General features: G+C 44.0%; 1 protein-coding gene across 1 annotated transcript in view; it reads right to left on the reverse strand.

The window, feature by feature from the left end:
* DHX35 (DEAH-box helicase 35) overlaps nucleotides 1–23,246 on the reverse strand; it is a 72,842-nt gene that overhangs the window by 18,937 nt on the left and 30,659 nt on the right. Inside the window, exons 11-16 of the mRNA XM_068261984.1 lie at nucleotides 21,283–21,441; nucleotides 20,195–20,405; nucleotides 16,447–16,571; nucleotides 7,431–7,485; nucleotides 4,984–5,079; nucleotides 3,476–3,570 (exon numbers count right to left, since the gene is read on the reverse strand). Of these exons, the coding sequence (XP_068118085.1) occupies nucleotides 3,476–3,570; nucleotides 4,984–5,079; nucleotides 7,431–7,485; nucleotides 16,447–16,571; nucleotides 20,195–20,405; nucleotides 21,283–21,441 (741 nt within the window). The remainder of the gene's footprint in view (nucleotides 1–3,475; nucleotides 3,571–4,983; nucleotides 5,080–7,430; nucleotides 7,486–16,446; nucleotides 16,572–20,194; nucleotides 20,406–21,282; nucleotides 21,442–23,246) is intronic.

Below are 23,246 nucleotides of genomic sequence, written 5' to 3' on the forward strand. Positions count from 1 at the left end.
AGTGGGGGTCTCGGTTTATACTCGAGTCATATACTCGAGTAACTAAAATACAACCCCCCCCCCCAGCCAGCAGGTGAGAGCACTGCAGCCTCACCTCAACACACTACACGCTGGAAGCAGCTCACAGTACATGCGGCTCTGCTTGGATGGGACAGCAGCTTACAATCCAGCTCTATTCTTCCTGTGGTGGGTGGGGGTGCTTTCGGGGACTTATATTATTTCTGATCAGAAAATGTATACCTAACTAGCTTCAAAGCAACCATGACCTTTCCCTGGCACCTGAGTATTCCTGAGCTCTAGCGAGCCCCTTAATTCACAATTTGTGTAGTGGCATACTATTTTGACTATAAACACAGAACTTCAGCTCAGCTCTAAAAGATAAGGAAAAGCATAATCTTTAAAGAAAAAATATTTGTTTATAGCTAATACAAATCCTGCAACACATCTGCAGTGTTTCCACTTCCTGCTTTCATGGAAGCAGACATATTGTTAACATCCTGTATTTATTAATTAGCTGCTCTGTCCTAGCAGTCAGTTGACGGATGAGAGTGAGGCACTTCCCGGTTTTCCTTCTGTCCACTGCAAGAGTTCAGGTCCACTCTAAAAGTCACCAGTGGCTGCTGCAGTTCCTATCCCCGGCTAATACACGAGTCAATCATTTTACCACAATTTTTAAAGCAAAAGTTTGGGGGTCGGCTTATACTCGAGCATATACGGTATTAGTCTTCGAATGAGCTATTCTGAACACTGTGTGCGCCTAAAGCAGAGACAGTTTCTCATAGAGTGTTGGTTTACATTCCAGTGTTGATACATTTGTTTGGATGGGATTTGAAGCTGAATAGCAGGAGAAAGCGCTTTGTTTAACCATTTCAGTGATCTGCTAGAAATTTTTGGGGGGATAGTAGCTTTCAAGCTGTGAGGAATCTTTTAGAGCAAAGTAGAAATGCTGGCAAAGACCCAATCATGTAGGAAAACACAAGAAGTAAATTGTATCCCCCTCCCCTCAGTGCAAATTACACACAGCTACCCAAAAAGACAAACACACATGCAGGGGATTCAAAGAAAAAAAAAAGGGTATTATTAAAGCATAACTCTTAGTAGAATGTCCATAAGACCAGCAATCATTTACATATACATACAGTGGGATGCGAAAGTTTGGGCAACCTTGTTAATCGTCATGATTTTCCTGTATAAATCGTTGGTTAAGATAAAAAATGTCAGTTAAATATATGATATAGGAGACACACACAGTGATATTTGAGAAGTGAAATGAGGTTTATTGGATTTACAGAAAGTGTGCAATAATTGTTTAAACAAAATTAGGCAAGTGCATAAAAAAAAAAAAAAAGAAATGAAATCAATATTTAGTAGAGCCTCCTTTTGCAGAAATTACAGCCTCTAAAGGCTTCCTGTAAGTTCCAATGAAAGTCTGGATTCTGGTTGAAGGTATTTTGGACTATTCCTCTTTACAAAACATCTCTAATTCATTCAGGTTTGATGTCTTCCAAGCATGGACAGCTCTCTTTAATGCACACCACAGATTTTCAATGACATTCAGGTCTGGGGACCGAGATGGCCATTCCAGAACATTGTACTTGTTCCTCTGCTTGAATGCCTTAGTGGATTTTGAGCAGTGTTTAGGGTCGTTGTCTTGTTGAAAGATCCAGCCCCGGCGCTGCTTCAGCTTTGTCACTGATTCTTAGACATTGGTCTCCAGAATCTGCTAATGCTGACTGAAATCCATGCGTCCCTCAACTTTGACAAGATTCCCAGTCCCTGCACTGGTCACACAGCCCCACAGCATGATGGAACCACCACCATATTTTACTGTAGGTAACAGGTGTTTTTTCTTGGAATGCTGTGTTTTTCCTCCATGCATAACGCCCCTTGTTATGCCCAAATAACTCAATTTTAGTTTCATCAGTCCACAGCACCTTATTCCAAGGCTGGCTTGTCCAAATGTGCTTTAGCATACCTCAAGCGTCTCGGTTTGTGCTGTGGGTAGAGAAAAGGCTTCCTCTGCATCACTCTCGCATACAGCATCTCCTTGTGTAAAGTGTGCCGAATGGTTGAACGATGCACAGTGTCTCCATCTGCAGCAAGATGATGTTGTAGGTCTTTGGTGCTAGTCTGTGGGTTGACCGACTGTTCTCACCATTCGTCGCTTCTGTTTATCCGAGATTTTTCTTGGTCTGCCACTTCGAACCTTAACTTGAACTGCACCTGTGGTATTCCATTTCCTCAATATGTTCCTAACTGTGGAAACAGACAGCTGAAATCTCTGATACAGCTTCCTGCATCCTTCCCCTAAACCATGATGGTGAACAATCTTTGTCTTCAGGTCATTTGAGAGTTGTTTTGAGACTCCTATGTTGCTACTCTTCAGAGAAAATTAAAAGAGAAGGGAAACTTACAATTGACCTGCTTAAATACTCTTTCTCATAATTGGATTCACCTGTGTATGTAGGTCAGGGGTCACAGAGCTTACCAAGCCAATTTGAGTTCCAATAATTAGTTCTAAAGGTTTTAGAATCAATAAAATGACACATTTATGCACCTGCCTAATTTTAATTAAACAATCATTGTGCACTTTCTGTAAATCCAATAAACTTAATTTCGTTTCTTAAATATCACCGTGTGTGTCTCCTAAACGATATATTTAACTGACTTTTTTAATCGTAACAACCAACGATTTATACAGGAAAATCATGACAATTAACAAGGTTCCCCAAACTTTTGCATCCCACTGTATAAATCCATCACACACAAAATCTAGTAACACCTGGTGCAGGCACTATCCGCCTCTTTACTCGCCCACTATGTTGTGTGCTGCACATCATCCCTCCTCCCTGCTCCATAGCAACAGAACTTTAAGCTAGCCTATAGGCAAGCAACAAGTCTGTACAGAACTTTGTCCCTAACTGTTGCGCCATGGAATGAGTCCCGATCCCCATGGGTGACAGTAATCATGCATGTATACGTACCTGTTTCTCTTATCAGGTCACGTCAGTTCAGGTATGCTTTAAAATATGGCTCTCCTCAATAATGCTCCATAATGACTTACTGAACTTTAAAGCGGACCTGAACTCAGAACTTCCTCTCTGCTCTAAAAGAAACATTTCTTTGTTACAGCCGATACATATCCTACAATAAATCAACAGTGTGACTACTTCCTGCTCTGCTGAGGCAGCCAGCTGACACAGCTAAGAGATCCAATTACATTTGACATTAGACACAGATGAGGGGGAATTAGAAAGGCTAAACTCTCTAAATACATACAAGGTACATTTCTATATGTTTTTCTCCTGTCCTGTGCAAGAGTTCAAGTCCACTTTAAGCCATGTTTTAAAGTATAGCAGTACATGTACATATTAACACAAGTACTTTTCCCCATCCACTTAATACTGCATTTATTTAGGCATCAACATGGGAATATAATTTGCACACCGCCATGTTTCAATGATGATTTACTCACTGCTTGTGACTTCTGGTTTGGAGGCACAACAAAGACATTCTGGATCTGCATCATAGCAGCAATGCTTAAAATTTCAGCCGAGCATCCAAAATTGCCTTAAAAAATAAATGAGAAGGATCTTAGAGGAAACTATCACAAAAAATAATAAGTTCTCTTATCATATGACCATAACAAGCAAGTTGGGCATTGTAATAGGTGTTACATGGTAATATCCTGAGAGTATGATCACACAGAGTATTAATCAACTGTGTGCTAAATAGGTTAAAAATGCAATCCATCGACAATGTAAGGAGTCAATATTACACCCATGGTGCAAAGGTGAAGCATTAGGATTGGTTGCCAGAGCCAGGAAGGGGCGGGGACAGACAGAAGCATTGAGGCCAAGAATTTACCCAAGGGAGGCAAAATAGATCATCATTGTGTATTTTACATACATTGGTGAATATTTATGTAAAAGTGCTAAAAGGCTTGGATTTCTAAATATGGTAATGGGGCATAGGAAATTCTGTTATTTTCACAAAAGGCACCTAAAAATGATAAAATAATTAAAAACAGCTTAAAAAAAGATAAAATACTTTCCACCAATGAGAAATAAAAACCATTTTTAGTAAGCACTAGTGGACAAAGCATTTTGCATTATAGTTGTGATATCCTATTGCAGTCTATTTAAAGTTCCACTCCACCTGAGGAAGGGAGTTCGTACTGGCGAAACGTGCTGTCCACTGGTGCTTGATAAAAATGTCTTCACGATTGGTCATCTCATTGGTGGAAGGTAAGCCAACACTAATTCTTTTTAAACTTGTTTTTAAATATGTTATCATTGTTGGGAGCCTGTGTATTCTGTGGATTTTTTTTTAGATCGCACCTATTTCTTTCACTTGTTTTCACAATGTCCCTCCACTTTTTTTTACCTCAAAGGAAAGGCCTTTAAAAGAACCACTTTGAGGCACACAGGAGGCAGCTGTCACTCTGTTACTCCAGGCCTGCCGTTGGCTTCTAGGCTACAGGTCAGGCATTCACTTACCTGGTAATGCAGCTGTCTGCCCTGCCAGACCCTTGATTTTGTAATTACTCTGTACAGTCAGGGCCAGCCCTACCATGAAGCAACTCGGGTGATTCAGGTGGAATAATATAGGGGGCGAGGCCGTAAGCAAGTGTCTTACCGCCCCCCAGGAAAGAGCTCAGGACGTTGGAGAGAGACCAGGAACAGTGTGACAGGAGCATGTTGTGAGGAGAGATAAAGCAGCGTGGAGGAGCATCCAACTATTCACTCACCAGTAGGGGGAGGCACTTACAGTGTAAACTTGCACTGTGCTGGACAGAGTCACTTGAACGTGGAGAAGGATCACAAGAGCAAGCACAATGCAAATAAAAAAGAAATGACCTACTGCCTCTCCACTTGCACCTTTTGAACTGAGATGCATCAAGAACACTTTTCCAAGAGGAATGGATATAATCTAAGTATGGCTGCTGTAAGATTACCTGCTTGTGGCCATAGATATTCCTACCTGACTCCAGGAGCATCTTGGAAAACATGGGGTTAAGGGGGAACTCTGCCATTCGGACACCAAGGGGTTCAGTGAGTTTGCAATGCTTATCCAGGCCTGAAACAGAAGATGTTCCACATGTCATCCTGATAATAATGAAATAAACACAAAACAACATGCACCAAAACACTCCCCATCAGTAAATGAAGACTCCAGTGGTGAAATGACGCTGCTTGTTTGAGCATTTTTCCCTCTCACAGTAAAATGTGTCTGCACATACTGAAGTTGCCATTATCAAACTGCTATTCAGTTATTTTTTTCCTTATTTTTATTTGTTATTCACATTCTGTCAGGCCAGAAACGCCATTACCACTTTGCAGATTAGATATATAGCGGGGATATATTACCATATCACCACTCTTCTGAAATCTCCTTCAAAAACAAATCCGTAACTCTCTAACCTTTGAAATCTCCCTCAAAACTCAGTTTTTCCAACAAGGGCTCTAACCTCAGCCAATCCCCGTCAACTTCTGTAGTTCTTGCTAAATATTACCCAATAACACACTACTTCTATGTATATGTATTGTATACTACCCCACTTTTTGTTTCCTCTCTATTCCTTTAGACCAGGGGTCCCCAAACTTTTTCGTTAAGGGCCGGGCCAACATACTTCAAACTAACGGGGGGCCGGAGTATACATAATATGATGTAGAAAACATTACATTGAACCTAGGTAGTAGGTAGGTAAACTATTACCTGTTTACACGTGCAGCCCTTGTGTCTCCCATTTATCCAAAGCAGATATTATGCCCCCAATACAGCATGTGCAGATAGTAAAAAACTTATTTTAGCCAGACAGTGAAGCATACTCAGGGAGCAACCTGTCATCCAATAGGAAAGCAGTGTCACCTGATGCGGAATTGGATTGGAAGCCAGCGAATGACTGCTTGCTGGCTTCCCTGTGGATTGATGGTACCAGCACTGCTATTTTATATGCGAGACACCAATATTTAAAGATGCGGTGGACTGCACCTATATGTAATACATTTTGTGAGTGGGGGGCCTGTGAAAAAGCCTCAGGGGGCCGCATTCGGCCCGCGGGCCTTAGTTTGAGGACCACTTCTTTAGACTGTAAACTCACAAGGTCAGGACTCTCTCATTCAATTGTGTCTTGGAATTTGCTGTACATTTTGTATATCATGTTATATGTCACTGTAATTACTAGGTCTGCCAATGCTGTATTATGCACTGTTGTCTATATTTTGTGTATACCACAGTCTGTATTATTTTGTACCCCATGAGTGTTTCTTACTTTGTGCAGCACCACGGAATATGCTGGTGCTCTATAAATCAACGACAATAATAATAATATCACCATCCCAAAGTATCTCTGAAATTCTAATCCAGCACCTATGTTTCAGGGTGGAAAATGCCACTCTTCTGTACAAGAGAAGCCAAGTATTCACAGACTGCCGCTCCCCATATCAACCCAAATACAAGAGAATAACCTGGGGAGTTAGAAAGGTTGCCGTCTGTATGATAAAAAAAATCCAGCAGAAAATATAGATCAAATCAAAAATCCAAAGTGCGCCAAAGTGTTTTGCCTTGCATGCAACAGACCACATTCTGCATCCTATAATCTTGTTGCTGGATTACGTATCTATTGAGTTTCCCTGGTGTGGCAGCTGTTGCACGAGCGAGAAGTAGAGGCGTGAGAAAAAAATGGGTACCGGGTAAAGCTGGTATGTCTAAATGACAAATACAGTTGTGAATTGGGCACCAAATGAAAATGAAGACATTGATCTAAACAGGTCTTTACTCATCTTTATTTCTTTAAAGGAATACTGTAGGAGGGGGGGGGGGGGGGGGGGAAATGAGTTAAAGTTACCCGGGGTTTCTAATGGTCCCCCGCAGACATCCTGTGCCCGCGCAGCCACTCACCGATGCTCCAACCCTGCTTCCGGTTCACTTCTGGAATTTTAGACTTTAAAGTCTGAAAACCACTGCGCCTGCGTTGCCGTGTCCACGCTCCTAATGATGTCACCAGGAGCGTACTGCGCAGGCCCAGTATGGTCTGTGCCTGCGCAGTACGCTCCTGGTGACATCACTGGGAGTGAGGACATGGCAATCCAGGCGCAGTGGTTTTCAGACTTTAAAGTCTGAAATTCCAGAAGTGAACCGGAGGCAGGGCCGGGGCGTCGGTGGGTGGGTGGATGCGCGGGCACAGGAAGTCTGCGGGGGACCATTAGAAGCCCCGGGTAAGTTCAACTCATTTTCCGCCGAGCCCCTACAGTTTTCCTTTAACTACTGATTGTTTTGGCGCAGTTTTCAGTGAAGGAAACCCCTGATTCTGTATCATTCATCACTTGCTTGGTTTCGGTTATACAGCTCTGCGATAGGCTTGCTTTACCACTAACAGACATGAAGCAACACAAAAAACAGCTGATATAGAACTGACTTTTCCCTACCTCCTAATGCATACAGCAGCTCCAGAGCCTGAACCATGGACTGTGCAGGGGGTGGCTAGGAAAAAATAAAAAAGAAGGGAAAGTAAAACAGAACATTGAATAATTAAACCACTCAGTCTTTAGGTAATACCCATTGCATGCAACCACACTCAGGACAGTGTGTATTAGAAAAAAAAACACTGGCTGAGGAGACATACATGACCCTGCAATCACACAATCACTGATCTGATATAACCCAGGTGAGGGCTGCTCACTCCTGTCATCTGGAAGGCATTCTTTAAAGGTAACCCAAAGTGAAAAAGATATGGAGGCTGCCATATTGATTTCCTTTTAAATACCAGTTCCTGGCAGTATCATTTATCTTCAGGGTGTCCCAACCCTGAAACAGGCATATGGCTAATCCAATCAGACTTCAGTCAGAGCAGCTGATCTGCATGCTTGTTCAGGGTCTATGGCTAAGATCAGAGGGAAAGCCAGGCAACTTGCATTATTTAAAAGGAAATAAATTGGCATCCTCCATATCACATTCAGCTCGGGTTCCCTTAAAAGTTTAAAGGTGCCCATTAACTTGATTATATAATCTTACCACTTCTATGTACTATCAGTATTCTCCTCAGAATTTTTTTCCAGACGGGTGGCATGAAAAAGTAGCCGGGTGGGGCGGGATAACAGAATGCAGGGCCAGCACGTCTCTGCATACAGCAGGGGAGAAGGTGAGCCGATGACAGCTGGGTGGTCACCAAAACTAGCTGGGCGGAGCACCCAGCTAAAAGTGCCTGGGGAGAACACTGACTATACAGGACTATCAAGAAGTTTTAAATCAGGATGATACCATTTATTGGCTAACTACAAATGAATAAGAATAAACAAGCTTTCGGCCTTGCAGCTTTCATCAGGTTTTCATCCTGTTAGTTTGCAAGCTGGTGGTACAGACAGCTTATATACATGCAACATCAAAAGGGAAAACAGATATTTTTTTTCAAGCATAAATACATTAAGATGCCTTAATACAAACAGACCATCTAAATGGAGTAAGATAAGGATCCTTGTTTACTCCATTGCTCACAGACCAGGTGTTAGGATTGACCCAGAGGTATCGTAAATTCTTAGTTCACAAGTTCAGCTAGAGTGGCTGAGACAGTTCATATATCATCAATCTCATACCAATATAGAAAGTTGTTGTCCTTATTCAAACCCTTCTGCACAGCTTTGAACCAATTTATAAATTTTGTTTCTGCTATTAATCGGTCATTTGACGTTTTGAAGCCGCCCTTCAGGGCAGTGACACGAAGATCATCCATGCTGTGTCCGTTGGACCGAAAGTGTGTAGCAACTGGGAGTCCAGATTTGGTATCATTAATAGTGTGCCTGTGTCCATTCATACGTTTGCGCAGAGTTTGTCCAGTTTCTCCCACGTACATAACATTGGGGCATTTAGCACACATGATCAGATATACCAGATTGGTGGACCCACAGGAAAATTTACCTTGTACTCTGTACTCCTGTTGTGAACCTGGTATCGTTACCCTGTCAGTGGAGTAAATGTGTCTGCAGGTCCCACATATTTTTTGTCGGCAGGGTGATGTTCCGTTTTGTTGAGGCCTATTCAAAGAGCTCCTGACAATCATCTGTTTTAGATTGTGTGGTTGCCGATATGACAAGAGTGGAGGTTTAGGGAATATCGTTCTCAGGCTGTGATCCTTGTGTAAAATGGGATGAAGTTCCTTAGCAATCCTCCTTAAGATTTCCAGGTGTGGATTGTAGGTGACAACCAAAGGGACACGTTCCTCTTTCTGGTTTTGCTTATATTTCAGGAGTTCAGTCCTGGGGATGTTGCTGGCTTTCCTGATTTGGGCCTCAGCCATGGGAGGACTGTAACCTTGTTTAATGAAAGTGTTCTTAAGGTGATCCAGGTGCTTGTCTCTGTCCATCCTGTCAGAACAAATCCGGTTGTACCTTATAGCTTGGCTGTAAATTATAGAGTTCTTAATGTGCTTGGGATGAAAACTGTCATATCTTAGGTATGTGGGACGGTCTGTAGGTTTGCGATACACAGAGGTTTGTATGTTGTTACCCCTGATGTATATGGTGGTGTCCAGAAAGTTAATCTCTGTGTGAGAGTAGGTAAGTTTCAATTTGATTGTAGGATGGAAGGCATTGAAGTTCCTGTGGAACTGGAGAAGATCATCCTCACTTGCGGACCAGATGATTAAAATATCATCAATAAAGCGGAAGTAGGCCAAGGGTTTTATGCCACATGCATTGAGGTATTCCTCTTCGATTTTGGCCATAAATAGATTTGCATACTGTGGAGCGAATCGCGAACCCATTGCCACGCCCATCTGCTGTAAATAGAGGTCCTGTCCACTGGCAGGGTAACGATACCAGGTTCACAACAGGAGTACAGAGTACAAGGTAAATTTTCCTGTGGGTCCACCAATCTGGTATATCTGATCATGTGTGCTAAATGCCCCAATGTTATGTACGTGGGAGAAACTGGACAAACTCTGCGCAAACGTATGAATGGACACAGGCACACTATTAATGATACCAAATCTGGACTCCCAGTTGCTACACACTTTCGGTCCAACGGACACAGCATGGATGATCTTCGTGTCACTGCCCTGAAGGGCAGCTTCAAAACGTCAAATGACCGATTAATAGCAGGAACAAAATTTATAAATTGGTTCAAAGCTGTGCAGAAGGATTTGAATAAGGACAACAACTTTCTATATTATTATTTATTATTATTATTATTTAGTATTTATATAGCGCCGAAATATTACGCAGCGCTGTACAGTTTATATATATATATATATATATATATATATATATATATATATATATATATCTTGTCACTAACTGTCCCTCAAGGAGCTCACAATCTAATCCCTACCATTGCCATATGTCTATATTATGTAGTGTAAGTACTGTAGTCTAGGGCCAATTTTTAGGGGGAGCCAATCAACTTATCCGTATGTTTTTGGAATGTGGGAGGAAACCGGAGTGCCCGGAGGAAACCCACGCAGACACGGAGAGAACATACAAACTCTTTGCAGATAGTGCCCCGGCTGGGATTCGAACCAGGGACCCAGCGCTGCAAGGCGAGAGAGCTAACCACTACGCCACCGTGCTGCCCCATATTGGTATGAGATTGATGATATATGAACTGTCTCAGCCACTCTAGCTGAACTTGTGAACTAAGAATTTACGATACCTCTGGGTCAATCCTAACACCTGGTCTGTGAGCAATGGAGTAAACAAGGATCCTTATCTTACCCCATTTAGATGGTCTGTTTGTATTAAGGCATCTTAATGATGTATTTATGCTTAATAAAAATATCTGTTTTCCCTTTTGATGTTGCATGTATATAAGCTGTCTGTACCACCAGCTTGCAAACTAACAGGATGTAAACCTGACGAAGGCTGCAAGGCCGAAAGCTTGTTTATTCTTATTCATTTGTAGTTAGCCAATAAATGGTATCATCCTGATTTAAAACTTCTTGCTTTTACTGATGGCTAACACGGTACAATACCCTACTGCTACTATAAAGGACTATGTACAGTATCTATATTCACTCAGTTTACCCTTCCACTACATAGAATTGGTGAGCTTGCACAAATCGAGATTTTATCAGTGACTGGCACCTTTAAGGCGCATACATACGCCATACCGCCAGCAACAACGGGTCCATCAGACCCTCCCGCTGGGCGGACGTTCAGCCGTCAGTAGCACGTGTGTACGCGGTGTCAGCAGAATGATAAGGCTGTTTCTGAACGCTCCGCTAAGCGGATCGTTCAGAAACAGCCGTGTCATTCTCCCGACAGCTTGTACACAAGTGCTACTGTCGGCTGAACGTCCGCCCAGCAGGAGGGTTTGATGGGCCCGTTGTTGCTGGCGGTATGGCGTGTGTACGCGCCTTCATACTGGCCACACATAGGATGATTGCATTAAAATGTATCTAAGGTCCCTTTTCCTCAGGAGGCTGAAAGATACCATGAAAGATAACTGCACTTGCAGTTATCCAACTGGGGCGTCCTGGGAGGATAGCGAGGGAGCAATTGGCCTGAAAGGGGCTGGGGGAAGACTTAGGAATGTATACATTTTTTTTCTTCCCCATCTCAGGTGCACTGTATGTATATATATATATATATATATATATATATATATATATATATATATATATATATATATATATATATATATATATATATATCCAATTTGAGTGGCCAATTGTCCAACTTTACCATTCCCATGTAGTATGAGAACTTACCTACACACGCTGTTCATAGTATTCAAGATCTGCTGGCCCTCATACTACATAAAAATGGTAAATTTGGCCAACCAAAATTGCATGTGTGTACACATCTTAAGACTTTGATAAACCCAGGCTTGGCTTGCAGGATCGCTGCAATTATCTCCTAGAAAATTAGACCTCTTTGTACACTCACTTATGACAATTTGTTTTATTACTGGTTTTATAAGAATTATAACTACTAAGAAAATAATCAATTTTTTTAAGTACTTGAAATCGTTAATACACTTAGGGCCATATGCAATTCACCTTTTCACCTGAGTTTTCTCCTAAGTGATATTTTAAAATTTGTCAATAAAATGCCTTTTCAGCCACCAGCAAGAAAAAAAATACTCAAAATAAATTTGACAGTACTTTTGCACTAACTTCTCAGTACTTTTTCAGTTGAAAAGTGCTGGAAAATTATTTAAAATAGAAGATGAAAGATTATCTCCTAGGAGGAAACGTAGGAGAAAAGTGGAATTGCATATGGCCCTTAAGGTAGCCATACACTGGTCGATTTGCCATCAGATTCGACCAACAGACAGATCCCTATCTGATCGAATGTGATCAGAGAGGGATCGTATGGCTACCTTTACTGCAAACAGATTGTGAACCGATTTCAGCCTGAAACCGATCACAATCTGTTGTGGTGGTGCTGCCGCCGCTCCCCCCGTCCGCATACATTACCTGCTCCGCTGGTGCGACTGCCCCCGGTCACCGCTCTTCTTCTTCTCCGTCTCCGCTCTGGTCTCCGACATGCTTCCCTTCTTCCTGTCTGGGGGAAGTTTAAACAGTAGAGCGCCCTCTACTGTTTAAACTTCCTGCCGGGACAGAAAGAAGGAAAGCATGCCGGAGACCAGAGCAGAGACGGAGAAGAGCGGAGACCCGGGAGTCGCGCCGGCGGAGCAGGTAATGTATGCGGCTCAATTGCGTCGGTCGTCGGGCACTCGAGCGCCGCTATCGATGCGCTCTTTACCTGCGGGCTATCGACGGTTATTTTCCGCGCGGCGCGATCGACGGGATCGGACGGAATGGATCAAAATTCGTCGTGTAGCGTGAACGATTGGCAGCAGATTCGATCCCAGTGATCAAATCTGCTGTCGAAACGGGCGCAAATCGGGCCAGTGTATGGCCACCTTTAGTCTCACACTCCCCTGACTCCCATGACTGAGCCAATTCGAAGCTGCAACACACACAGTCCTGCCCCCACTGTAAAGGTGGCCATACACATATAGATTTGCAGCAGATTTGACCATCAGATAGATTTCTGTCAGATGCCGGTCAAGTCGAATCTGACAGGAATCTGAAGTGTGCCACACACAAGGAACATATTTCCAATAGATTTTAGAATGAAATCTATTGGAAATCTATTGAAAATCGATCTAAATGCATTATTGCACCATTAGATTCAATGCAACTCTATGGGCCATCGATCTACTGCCAGCAGCAGATCAACCTAGATTTTCCAGCTGGTTACATAGATCAAATCGATCAAAATCAATTGAAATGGATCGATTGGCTGATTTGAAAGAATCGATTTCCGATCAATTATAGAATTGATCGCTCGATCAATGGCTGAAATCGACCAATGTATGGGCCCCTTAAGGAGATTTTCCTTTTGCTATATGGAGCAGAGTAAATAAGCTTCTGCTTGCATAAAAGGAAACTTCTGGGCGACAGATGCACTGATTGTGAGCAGAAGACTGAAAGCACTGCTTTCTCTCAACTGGACATGACAATCATTCAACATGGGTGTTTCCAGTAGAAAGGCCTCTTGCACATTACTTGAGATTCCGATTTTTAATTGATTTTCACCTGCGATTCCGATTTCCGATTCTTAATCGGTACTGCATGTTACGTTTTTTCTGCGTTTTTCTTTTGATAGCATCCAGGGAAATTCAGAATCGCAAATCGGAATCAGAATCGCAAATCGGAATCACATATCGGATTTGCAGTGTGCAGGGAGTAACTGTGATATAGTCAGGATAGAAAGAAGGAAATTTGAACTTTTACACAGATGGCATTACGTTGAAAATAAATGCAGGTAGGAATTTATAGGACAATGAGTGGTGAAACAGGTTTTTATGGTATGTTATGCCAGACTTTAATTCTGTTGTAAAGTCTGTTCTCTCACACCTCTATCATTTTAGTTCATTATTATGTTTTATGACTAAGTGTAAAACAGAGTCTGACGTTAGTTCAGTCATGACCAAAACAACGGACATGTTAAATAGCCCCACACAGGAGGCAACATTTCCGATGAGCCAAACACAGCTTCTAGAGTGAAACAATAACCAGCAGCTGTTTTATTTGTTCAGTTCATTGGTATAGCCACAACTGCCTCTTTCCTGGTGAAGATAATTTGCATGTTAGAAGAGTTTATCATTCATTACTAATGGCTGCACATCATGTGCTGTATCACTTAAAGCCAGCTAACTAAAAATGCAGATTTCAGTTATGTGAACTGTTTTATTGGGCACTAGTGATTCAGACTTGAAGTATCCATCATCACAAGTTCTGCTGCCATCTTTGAGAGGCTTTTCTGTCTTGGCAGAGCGCAAACTTTCCTAAAAAATTCTCTGCCTGGGGGCCCTTTCACACCGAGGTGATCCGGTATTTTTACCACACCCCACTGCCGTGTGATGAAAATCTATGGAGAATTTCATACTGCTCCACTACGGGGCGACGGAAGTGACATTTCCGCCGTATCCTCGATGCAGGTCAAGAACTAAGTTAACGCCGCGTCGAGTTGCGGCGATCTGCGTCAGCCCGGAAGTCATGTTAGTCTATCGCGATGCGTGGATGTTTAAGAAATGGTCGATGCGATGGCACAACGCGCATGCGCAGAAGTGTATTTAAACAATACAGTTTTGCATACCTGAAGCAGGAAGTGACGCATGTGCGTGTCATGCGCGTGTCACTTCCTACTTTGCCGGTGGCCAGACAGGGAACACTGCGCAATAGCGCGTTGTTCCCTGAAGGCCTGTTTTTGATGGTGCGATGCGCATCGGACGCAACGCACCACATCGCTGACGCTGGTTTCTGGTGTGAAACCAGCTTAAAGCCATTGGGAATCACATTTTTTAAAAATACAGCCCGAAATCTTTGCCTTAATTCCAAGTCGGCTGCCCACCTTTGCTTTATCTTTTGGGTCGGCAGCCTCTTCCTCCCAAATATCTCACAGTCTCAAGCGCCGATAAAATAGCACGAGACAATGAGACTTTCATGTACGCGGCCGTGAGCACGTGCGCGCGCCCCCACGTGTATCGAACAGCGCGCGTACGCAGTACGTTGCGACGTCACTCTTATCTCCCCGCAGCGCTGCCTGTCACTGTGCACAAGCTGGGAGCCATGCATGAAGACCGGCCCCCAACGCTGCATGCTCTTGTAGTGAGAGCAGGGGAGCCGCGCAGCAGCGGGAGTGCGACTGAGAGGGTGGAGATGACGGAGGAGTGACAGAGCAGGGAAAAGAAGCTCTGCCTCCTCTCTCTAGCTACAATATTCGACTGAACTGGTCTAAAAATATAAAACGGAGATTTTGGGGTCCAGCCTGCAGAAAGACCAACGAAATGGACACAGAATGGTATAGGAGAATGAGGTAAGTTGTTCACTATAGCAAAATACAAAAAATAAAACGGTTCCCATTGATTTTAAAGCTTCTAAAGCTTCGTACACACGTCAGATGAAACTCAGTTAAGGCACTTGATAACCAACCCCTCTGCCAAGAATCCAGCATGTATACAGCAGCCCTCAACCTCCACTAGATCGCTTTGGCCAAGTTATGGCTGAGGGCTTTGTTCTTACCCCATCGTCACGTGAGGTCCCAAAAATGCTACTACGTCATACCTGAATCCTCTCTGCAAAGCAACAGTACACGTTGCTAGCCTGCAGGCTAGTGACACATCTGTCAGCCTCGGCCCTGCAATGTCTACCTGTGGGTGACATTGGTTTTGTGTGTGTAAAGGTCTTTTAGAGAACCGGAGATGAAGAATGCCTCAGGATTTATACTTACCTGGAGATTCCTCCAGCCCCCTGTAGTCTTTCTGACTCTGTCTGGTCCCATCTGTTGTGCCACTGTGAGGGCATGTGCGACTCTGGACACGCGCACCATCTGATCGTGCTCCTGTAGTGCTAGCACAGTTACAGTCTTTGTGAACTGCGCAGCGCACACAAGGGTGTGCGTGGCCAGGACCGCACATGCGCAGTGGCCTGTGATTGGGTCAGTTTCTGGCCAGTCTGCGGAGCAACAGAGTGGACCGGTCAGAATCCGAGGGACCAGGCTACAGGGGGCTGCGTAAAGCCCCAGGTAAGTATAAATCCCAAGGTGTGCTTTATGTCAGGTTCTCTTTAAGTAGGTAGAATGTAAAGTCCACAATGACTGTATTGCAGCTGCCATATGGAAGAGGCCCACTTGCTGCTGGATACAAACACTTTCTAATAGTGACAGCATAACCTGAGAACCAACACATTTGGCATTTATGCCTTGAGGCTGGCAATATAAGGGCCGATTCACCTTTCTGCTTAGGAGGAGTGCTCAGCACGTGTTCCTGCCGCTCACCGAGTGCCCCCGATGACCCGAGCAGTGAGAATCAATTTACACAGCAGTGCTGGTTGGCTGGTTTGTATCAAGGAGTGGCATGATCATGGCTGCCATTGTCTTCCACAGTGGGCCTATCTGCAGCAGCCTCCAAATATCCCCGCATTATGATGTGACTCACCGATAAGAAGTGGAAGCGCAGGACGTTGTCTATGCCGAGGGCTTTCAGCTGCAGGATGACTGGCGACAGGTTACTTCTCTGCATCTCTGGCACAGTAGAAGGAGGAAGCTTCAAATAATCCTCCTCTGTGAAAAAAAATAAAAAGGCAAATAAATTAAGTCCTGAGCATGGTAAAGGCAAAGGTCAAATGTAAAACATTAGCAATAAATATGGGGGAAAAAAACAAAACACAAGTTAACATCACACGGACACACAGAATTTAGCACTTCACTTCCTGCCATTCATAGTTACATAGTTACATAGTTATTTTGGTTGAAAAAAGACATACGTCCATCGAGTTCAACCGCTCTCACCCCTCAAGGTCTCACTATAAACAAGGTGAAGGCGCCCAGGAAATATAAAAAGATTAAAACACAGAAAAGAAGGGTAAGGGTCACTTACCACCTGCAATGAGTCAAAAGTCATTATGTCATTCAGGTTTATTGAGCACAAAAAAAACCAATATGGTTTGCAAGCACAACTCTTGCTTTTCAAGGGTAAAGAGTGCAATAGTTGCAATTCCGTACACCGCTTTGTGGAGCTACAGCGTAACAGGCACTGCAATGGTATAAATCTTTTTATTCTTTATAGGCACCTCCCACCTTGCTAGTAGTTGCATCTTTTTATGTTAAATGTTTTTATTCAATTTTGAAAGTAAACAGTAATAGGAGGCATTCATGTGCATAGCCATACTGTACTGCCCTGAAATGATTAGGGCTGTGTGGAATGAAGGTGATGGGAAGTCTATGAACAGCTGAGTTGCAGGCTACTGCGCAAATGCTGTTCTAGGCCACGCGCCTCCTGCATCTCGCTCCCATGGCTGAGAGCTTTCTGCTCAAGCCCATTTACAAGTCTTACAACACTCATAGCCACAGGAGCACAATCATGGAGGCACGGCTGGGACTGCGCATGTGCAGAACACTCGTAGCCACAGGAGCAGAATCATAGAGGCACGGCTGGGACTGGGCATGTGCAGAACACTCCTGGCCAGAAGAGCACGATCAGGGAGGCACTCAGCCAGACCTGCACATGTGCAGAACCCTCCTGGCCAGAGGAGCATGATCAGGGAGGCAAGCGGCCAGGACTGCGCATGTGCAGAACACTCCCGGCCAGAGGAGCATGATCAGAGAGGCACACGGCCAGGACTGCGCATGTGCCAAACACTCCCAGCCAGAGGAGCATGATCAGGGAGGTGTGGCCAGGACTGCGCATATGCAAAACATTACTGGCCTCAGGAGCATGATCAGGGAGGCGAGCGGCTGGGAATGTGCATACGCAGTCGCCCGCGACTGAGCAGTCATGGACTTAAACGAGTTTGACAGCGGCACCATGGAGGGGACCCGGAGGACGACGCTAGTTGAAATCTACGCCCTGTTTTGATGCTGTTGTGGCTGCTAGTGTGTACATTTCAGCTCACAGACACCATGCGTTCTTGCCATCCCGCCAATCGTGTCACTCTCTGCCCGCCACAGCTCACTTGCTCTGCCGTCTCTATGACAGTAGAGCCCTGTGAGCCGGTCAGGAGCTGATTTCATTGGCTCCTGACCCTGTCTATCAATGTAAGCAACTCCTGGGACTGCCAGGCAACTGACTTCAGTAGTCCTTTAAGCTATTAAACAGTATATTTACATCTCTGTCTGAAGGATGGGCGTTGAAAATATAAAGCTGCAAAGGTTTCAAAACACTGGAAAAATATGAAAACAAATATCAATTTCTAACAGTCTTATACAGCCACTAGAAGCTTCTCTTTTCATGCAATAATCCTGTCAAAAATATGATCGTTTACTAAAAACTGTACCGTTAATGGGTACCTTCAGGCTTCCAAATATGATCTCTGTAGCCATATATATGCTAAGCCTATAATCTCAACTCAGCTTGTCTCTACTTATTTTCATGTGATAATTCCCGACATCCAAATAATAACACTGTTGTTATCATTTGAAATACTGAATAGAAAGGCGGGAAATTTGGTTGGTTATGCCAAGTTTTTAAATGCCACCCGGTGACACACCTCTGAGTGAGAGGGTGTGGGGACAGGATGCAACAAGCCAGCCATTATGTATGGGATTTCATATCCTATAGAAACTCCAACTGCATTGTGTAGAATAGCCTGGGGGGAGTGAAGCACGCTGAAAGGCTGAGGGAGAGACCTGGAAGATAATAACTCTGGAAAATACAGCAGTGGTATGGCAAGACTATTCCAAACCGTTGTGATTAACACACATCCTTCTATAGGATAAATGTAGTCAAAGGGCCCTTTTCCACCTGCAATCGCTAGCGTTCACGCTGAACGCTAGCGATTGCTGAATCGCAAAACCGGCGATTCCCCCGACGTTTGCGGCCGCGATTTTGCTATGCTATGCACTGCATAGCAAAATCGCGGCAATTATCGCTCCGCCGCGCGTTCGCGTTCCCGACAAAAGTGAATCGCGGTAGTGGAAATGACCTACCGCGATTCCTATGTTAAAAAGCAAACCGTAGCGATTGTAAAATCGCTAGCGGTTTGCGGTTTTGCGATTCAGCCAGCGCAAACGCGCTGGTGGAAAAGGGCCCTAAGAGCATTCTTCACAAGCGTAAAAACTAGCAATCTTTGAGAGCAATATCTTGTGCTCCAAGATAAAGATATTATTTCTGCGTTATATAGTACCAGCAAGTAGTGATGTGACTGCACACTCCAATATAACTCCCAGTCGATGTGCCAGGCTAGTAATCCAACAGCACTCCGGATCAATCAGCAAAGTAGAAAGGAGTAAGCCGGCACTATCTGTTGATATTTTTCTGCTCTTTTATTGCATTAAAGTGTTCCAGCAGGTAAGGCAACGTTTCAAGGCTGCACACCTCTTTATCAAGCTTAGCAGGAAGTCAATTACATTACAAACAATTGCACATGGGACCCAACAAAAAAAAAAAAAGACTGCGATATGGGACTATGTCCAAGATTGTTGCCAGTAAGTTAAGGAAAATAAGTCACAAGCTCCTAATCTGTGCAGCTAGTTACTCATGCAGCTATATGGGAGGTTTCTACGAAGTGTGTACTCCACAGAGTACTAAGTCCTGGCTAGTAGAGAAGTGCAATTTCATCTTCAATGAACTATGCTTGCAGAAATTTTCAAAGGAATTACATACAGCATACATAAAGTAATGTACATACACCCTCCCACTCATACGCCGACAACCCCCCCCCCCCCCCCACACACACACACACACTTTTGACACAAAATCTATGTCCCGCCGAGTGGCCAACCCCCTGATGTGCCCGTGTCAGCCCCTATGCAGAGAGCGCAATCAAGTGTCGTGGTGGGTACAGGGTATGCCTTGGAGCGTGCTGCAGAAGATATAGCTACATATCCCATTTAGCTTCTAAACTGTCCAATACAGCTTCAGGCTCAAGGTCATCTGACCGCAGTGAGCATGGGGCTCTTGTTGCCCGTGCGGAAAGCTACCGGGACACTAGAGCAAGCAAGTCGAAGCGAGGACAGGTAGCTATATCTTCTGCAGCACTCTCTGCAGCACACTTCCCATATGGAGGATGCAGGACACATCACCCCTATATACCCTCCGTGGATAGGCTACTTTACACCCAAAATTTCTGTGACAAAAAGTCTGCTAATCCACATGGATATATGGTGATTAAATGATCAACAAAACAAAGAGATCATGATACAGTAGAGGCCAATAGAAAACCACTTATGTCACAACAATTTATCACCTGTATACAGCCTATAGCATTGTCCAGATCGGTTTCTTCCACTCCTGCCTGCTCTCTGATTGGCTGATGCTTGTGACACAGGAATCAAGACCAGAGATTCAACTGCACGCTTGGGGTCATATGCTCGTAACTTAACAAATCCACAGTCTATGACAAATGATATCCCGTTTATAGTGATGGATGTCTCTGCAATGTTAGTGGCAACCACTACCTGAAATGAGAATACCGGTAATTATTATGATTTAGTATTTATATAGCACTGATATCTTCAGGAGCATTGTGCAGAGTATATTGCCTAGGGTAAGCTTAAAGAGGAACTCCAGCCTAAAAATACTGTCATTAAGTTACATTAGTTATGTTAATTAAAATAGATAGGTAATATAATCTCTTACCCTCCCTGTTGTAAAAGAACAGGCAAATGTTTGATTTCATGAGGGCAGCCATCTTTTTGGTTGAAATGAGGTGACAGGGAGCATGAGACACAGTTCCAACTGTCCTGTGTGCTGATCACCCCTCCCAGTTGCTAGGCAACGTGTACAACAACATAGGAAATCCCATCATGCTTTGCACCGCATCAGGGAGAAGAGAGCCCGGGCAGTTTTCTTTAATGGGTGGAGCTTAGCTAAAATTGCAGCTAAAAATGATGCTTTGGTAAAAAAAACAAAGTTCTGATGCTATGAAACTGTTAAACCCCAAGCCTTTTCAGTTCTGCTGATTACGGTAGATTTTTAGTCCGGAGGCTCACTTTAAGAAAATAAATGTATACAAAGGTAAAAGGTGTGTGGTTAACCTTCCACCTTCAGTTAATACATTTGTGGGATGGGAATGGCTATGACTTATGATGATTGTTGGATCAGCACAAGGGATTCTGGGATGTGGCAATAACAGTTGCTAAAAGAACACCATTGAACCAAAAAACAATGAGATTGGTAGGGTCGGGGTCCGCTGAAGTTACAAACTGTCACAGGTGTGCCTGGAGAAGGTTTTGTGTATTAGATAAACTGGGAAGCAGAAGGGAAAGGCATGAAGGATCAGATGGAATTAGGCTTTAGCCTTCTCACAAGGGCTTATTACAAAGTGTTATTTACCTTCCTGACATTGTGAGGCACCCTTTCAAACACCTTCATCTGTTCAGAGGTGGGCAGTCCAGCATACATGGGAAGGACTCGGAGGTGCTTCTTCATGCCTGAGCGAGCAAGAACACGGGCCTGCTCCACCAGCATGGACACAACACTTTCTACTTCATCCTGCCAATCAAAGAGAGGAAACATTGCATTCTAGATGTCCAGCACTTCTGAAGTGCGCATGCCCAGAGAGCTCCGAGCCGTATCTGCTGTACACAACCGGTCAGTAGCACCAGTCCAAGCGTGGAGTGGGACAGAGCTCCTACAGCTACTATTCATCTTCAGTGGAAGCTACAAACAGGGGCACAGCTATGCAATTAGGGGCATAACTACATTGGGCTGACCCCCTTGCAGAGATCTATTGGCCGGGCCCCCCCCCTACCCTCCATTATGGGGGGAGGAGGGTGGACGGGGGAGCTAGAGGAGCTCAGTCCTGCACATAATGCAGAGCAGTGGAGAAGGGTTGTACATTACCTGCTGCATCTTTATTTTCTCTTGAGTTTGCTAGTGCTATCCATCCAGAGACCACCATGTGGCTTTAGTGCCACGTCATGGAACGAACGGAAGCCACATGCCGATTCGCTGGCTGCACAGTAGTTGTAAACTGAAGAGTGAAGAGGACCTGTATCACCGTCGAGAGCGGGTAATGTAAAACACTCTGCTTCCGCTCTGCATTAAGTACAGGAACACCCCCAGCTTCTACTCCCCCCCCCCCCAACCGTGATGGCAGGTTAACGGGGACTACTGTTACACTCCTGGATGCCATGGAAAAGAGCCTGGTAAAAACGGGGGACTCAGTGTTAGGATCCCATAACAGATATATTCTCATGTTCCATTTACCATCTTTAAAGGGATACTTAAGCCAACTAAAAAAAAAGTTAACTTACCTGGGGCTTCTACCAGCCTGTGCCCGTGCTGGCCTTCAACGATCCTCTGTTCCCCGCCACGGCTTAGTTTGGGTTTCGCCGACTGGGAGTTGGCATGCCACTGCGCCTGTGCAGACCTGGCCATGCGTATCCTTGTTCAGGTTCCCATCCGCAATAGCTAGCGTCCTGCACCTGTGCAGGACACTATTGCAGACAGGAAAGCGAGCAAGGATACACGTGGCCAGAACCGTGGCATGCCGACTCCCAGTCAACGAAACCGAAACTAAGCCGCAGCGAGGGAACGGAGGATCGTTGAGGACCGGTGCGGGCACAGGACGGCTGCAGGGGGCTGGTAGAAGCCCCAGGTAAGATGAACTCTTTTTTGTAGTTGGCTTAAGTATCCCTTTAAGGTCATTTCAGGTATGCTTAAAGGGGTTCTTCCGAGAATGATGAAAAAAATAAAAAGTGGTTAATGCATAAACTATTAAACATCCTTCTAAAATAGTGTAAAAAGTTTAAAAAAAAAAAAATGGTTTAATCAATACAACATGTAATGTAAATAGTGCCGGATGACGGCTGGGAGGCTAATCCATTTGTTAGGGGTGTTTTTTTTTTTACTTTCTTTTCATAAACATAACTCCTGCCTAAGTAGTTTTCAGTGGTATAACCCACTTCTAGCAGGAATCGCCCTTATAGCCCTAACAGCTTAGCTCCGCTGCTGAATATGAGTTTACATGGTTGCTAGGCAACCAGACCCCAGGTGCAGAGACTCCTTTGTGAAGAGTCATAAGCTGTTGGGAGAATCAGTCCCATCTACACCATATGATTCTTTGTCAGATTCGATTCAACTTGATTTGATTCATTGATTTGATTTCATTCAATCTGATATGTCCGATTCATGATTCGATTCAGTTTGAATCAAATTGATTCGAATCATGAATTGGACATGTCAGATTGAATCAAATCAAATTGAATCGAATCTGACAAAGAATCATATGGTGTAGATGGGACTGATTCATTCTCCCAGCAGCTTAGGACTCTTCACAAAGGAGTCTCTGCATG

The sequence above is a fragment of the Hyperolius riggenbachi genome, chromosome 12 (genome assembly GCF_040937935.1).
Source record: "Hyperolius riggenbachi isolate aHypRig1 chromosome 12, aHypRig1.pri, whole genome shotgun sequence".
NCBI classification, from domain to species: Eukaryota; Metazoa; Chordata; class Amphibia; order Anura; family Hyperoliidae; genus Hyperolius; species Hyperolius riggenbachi.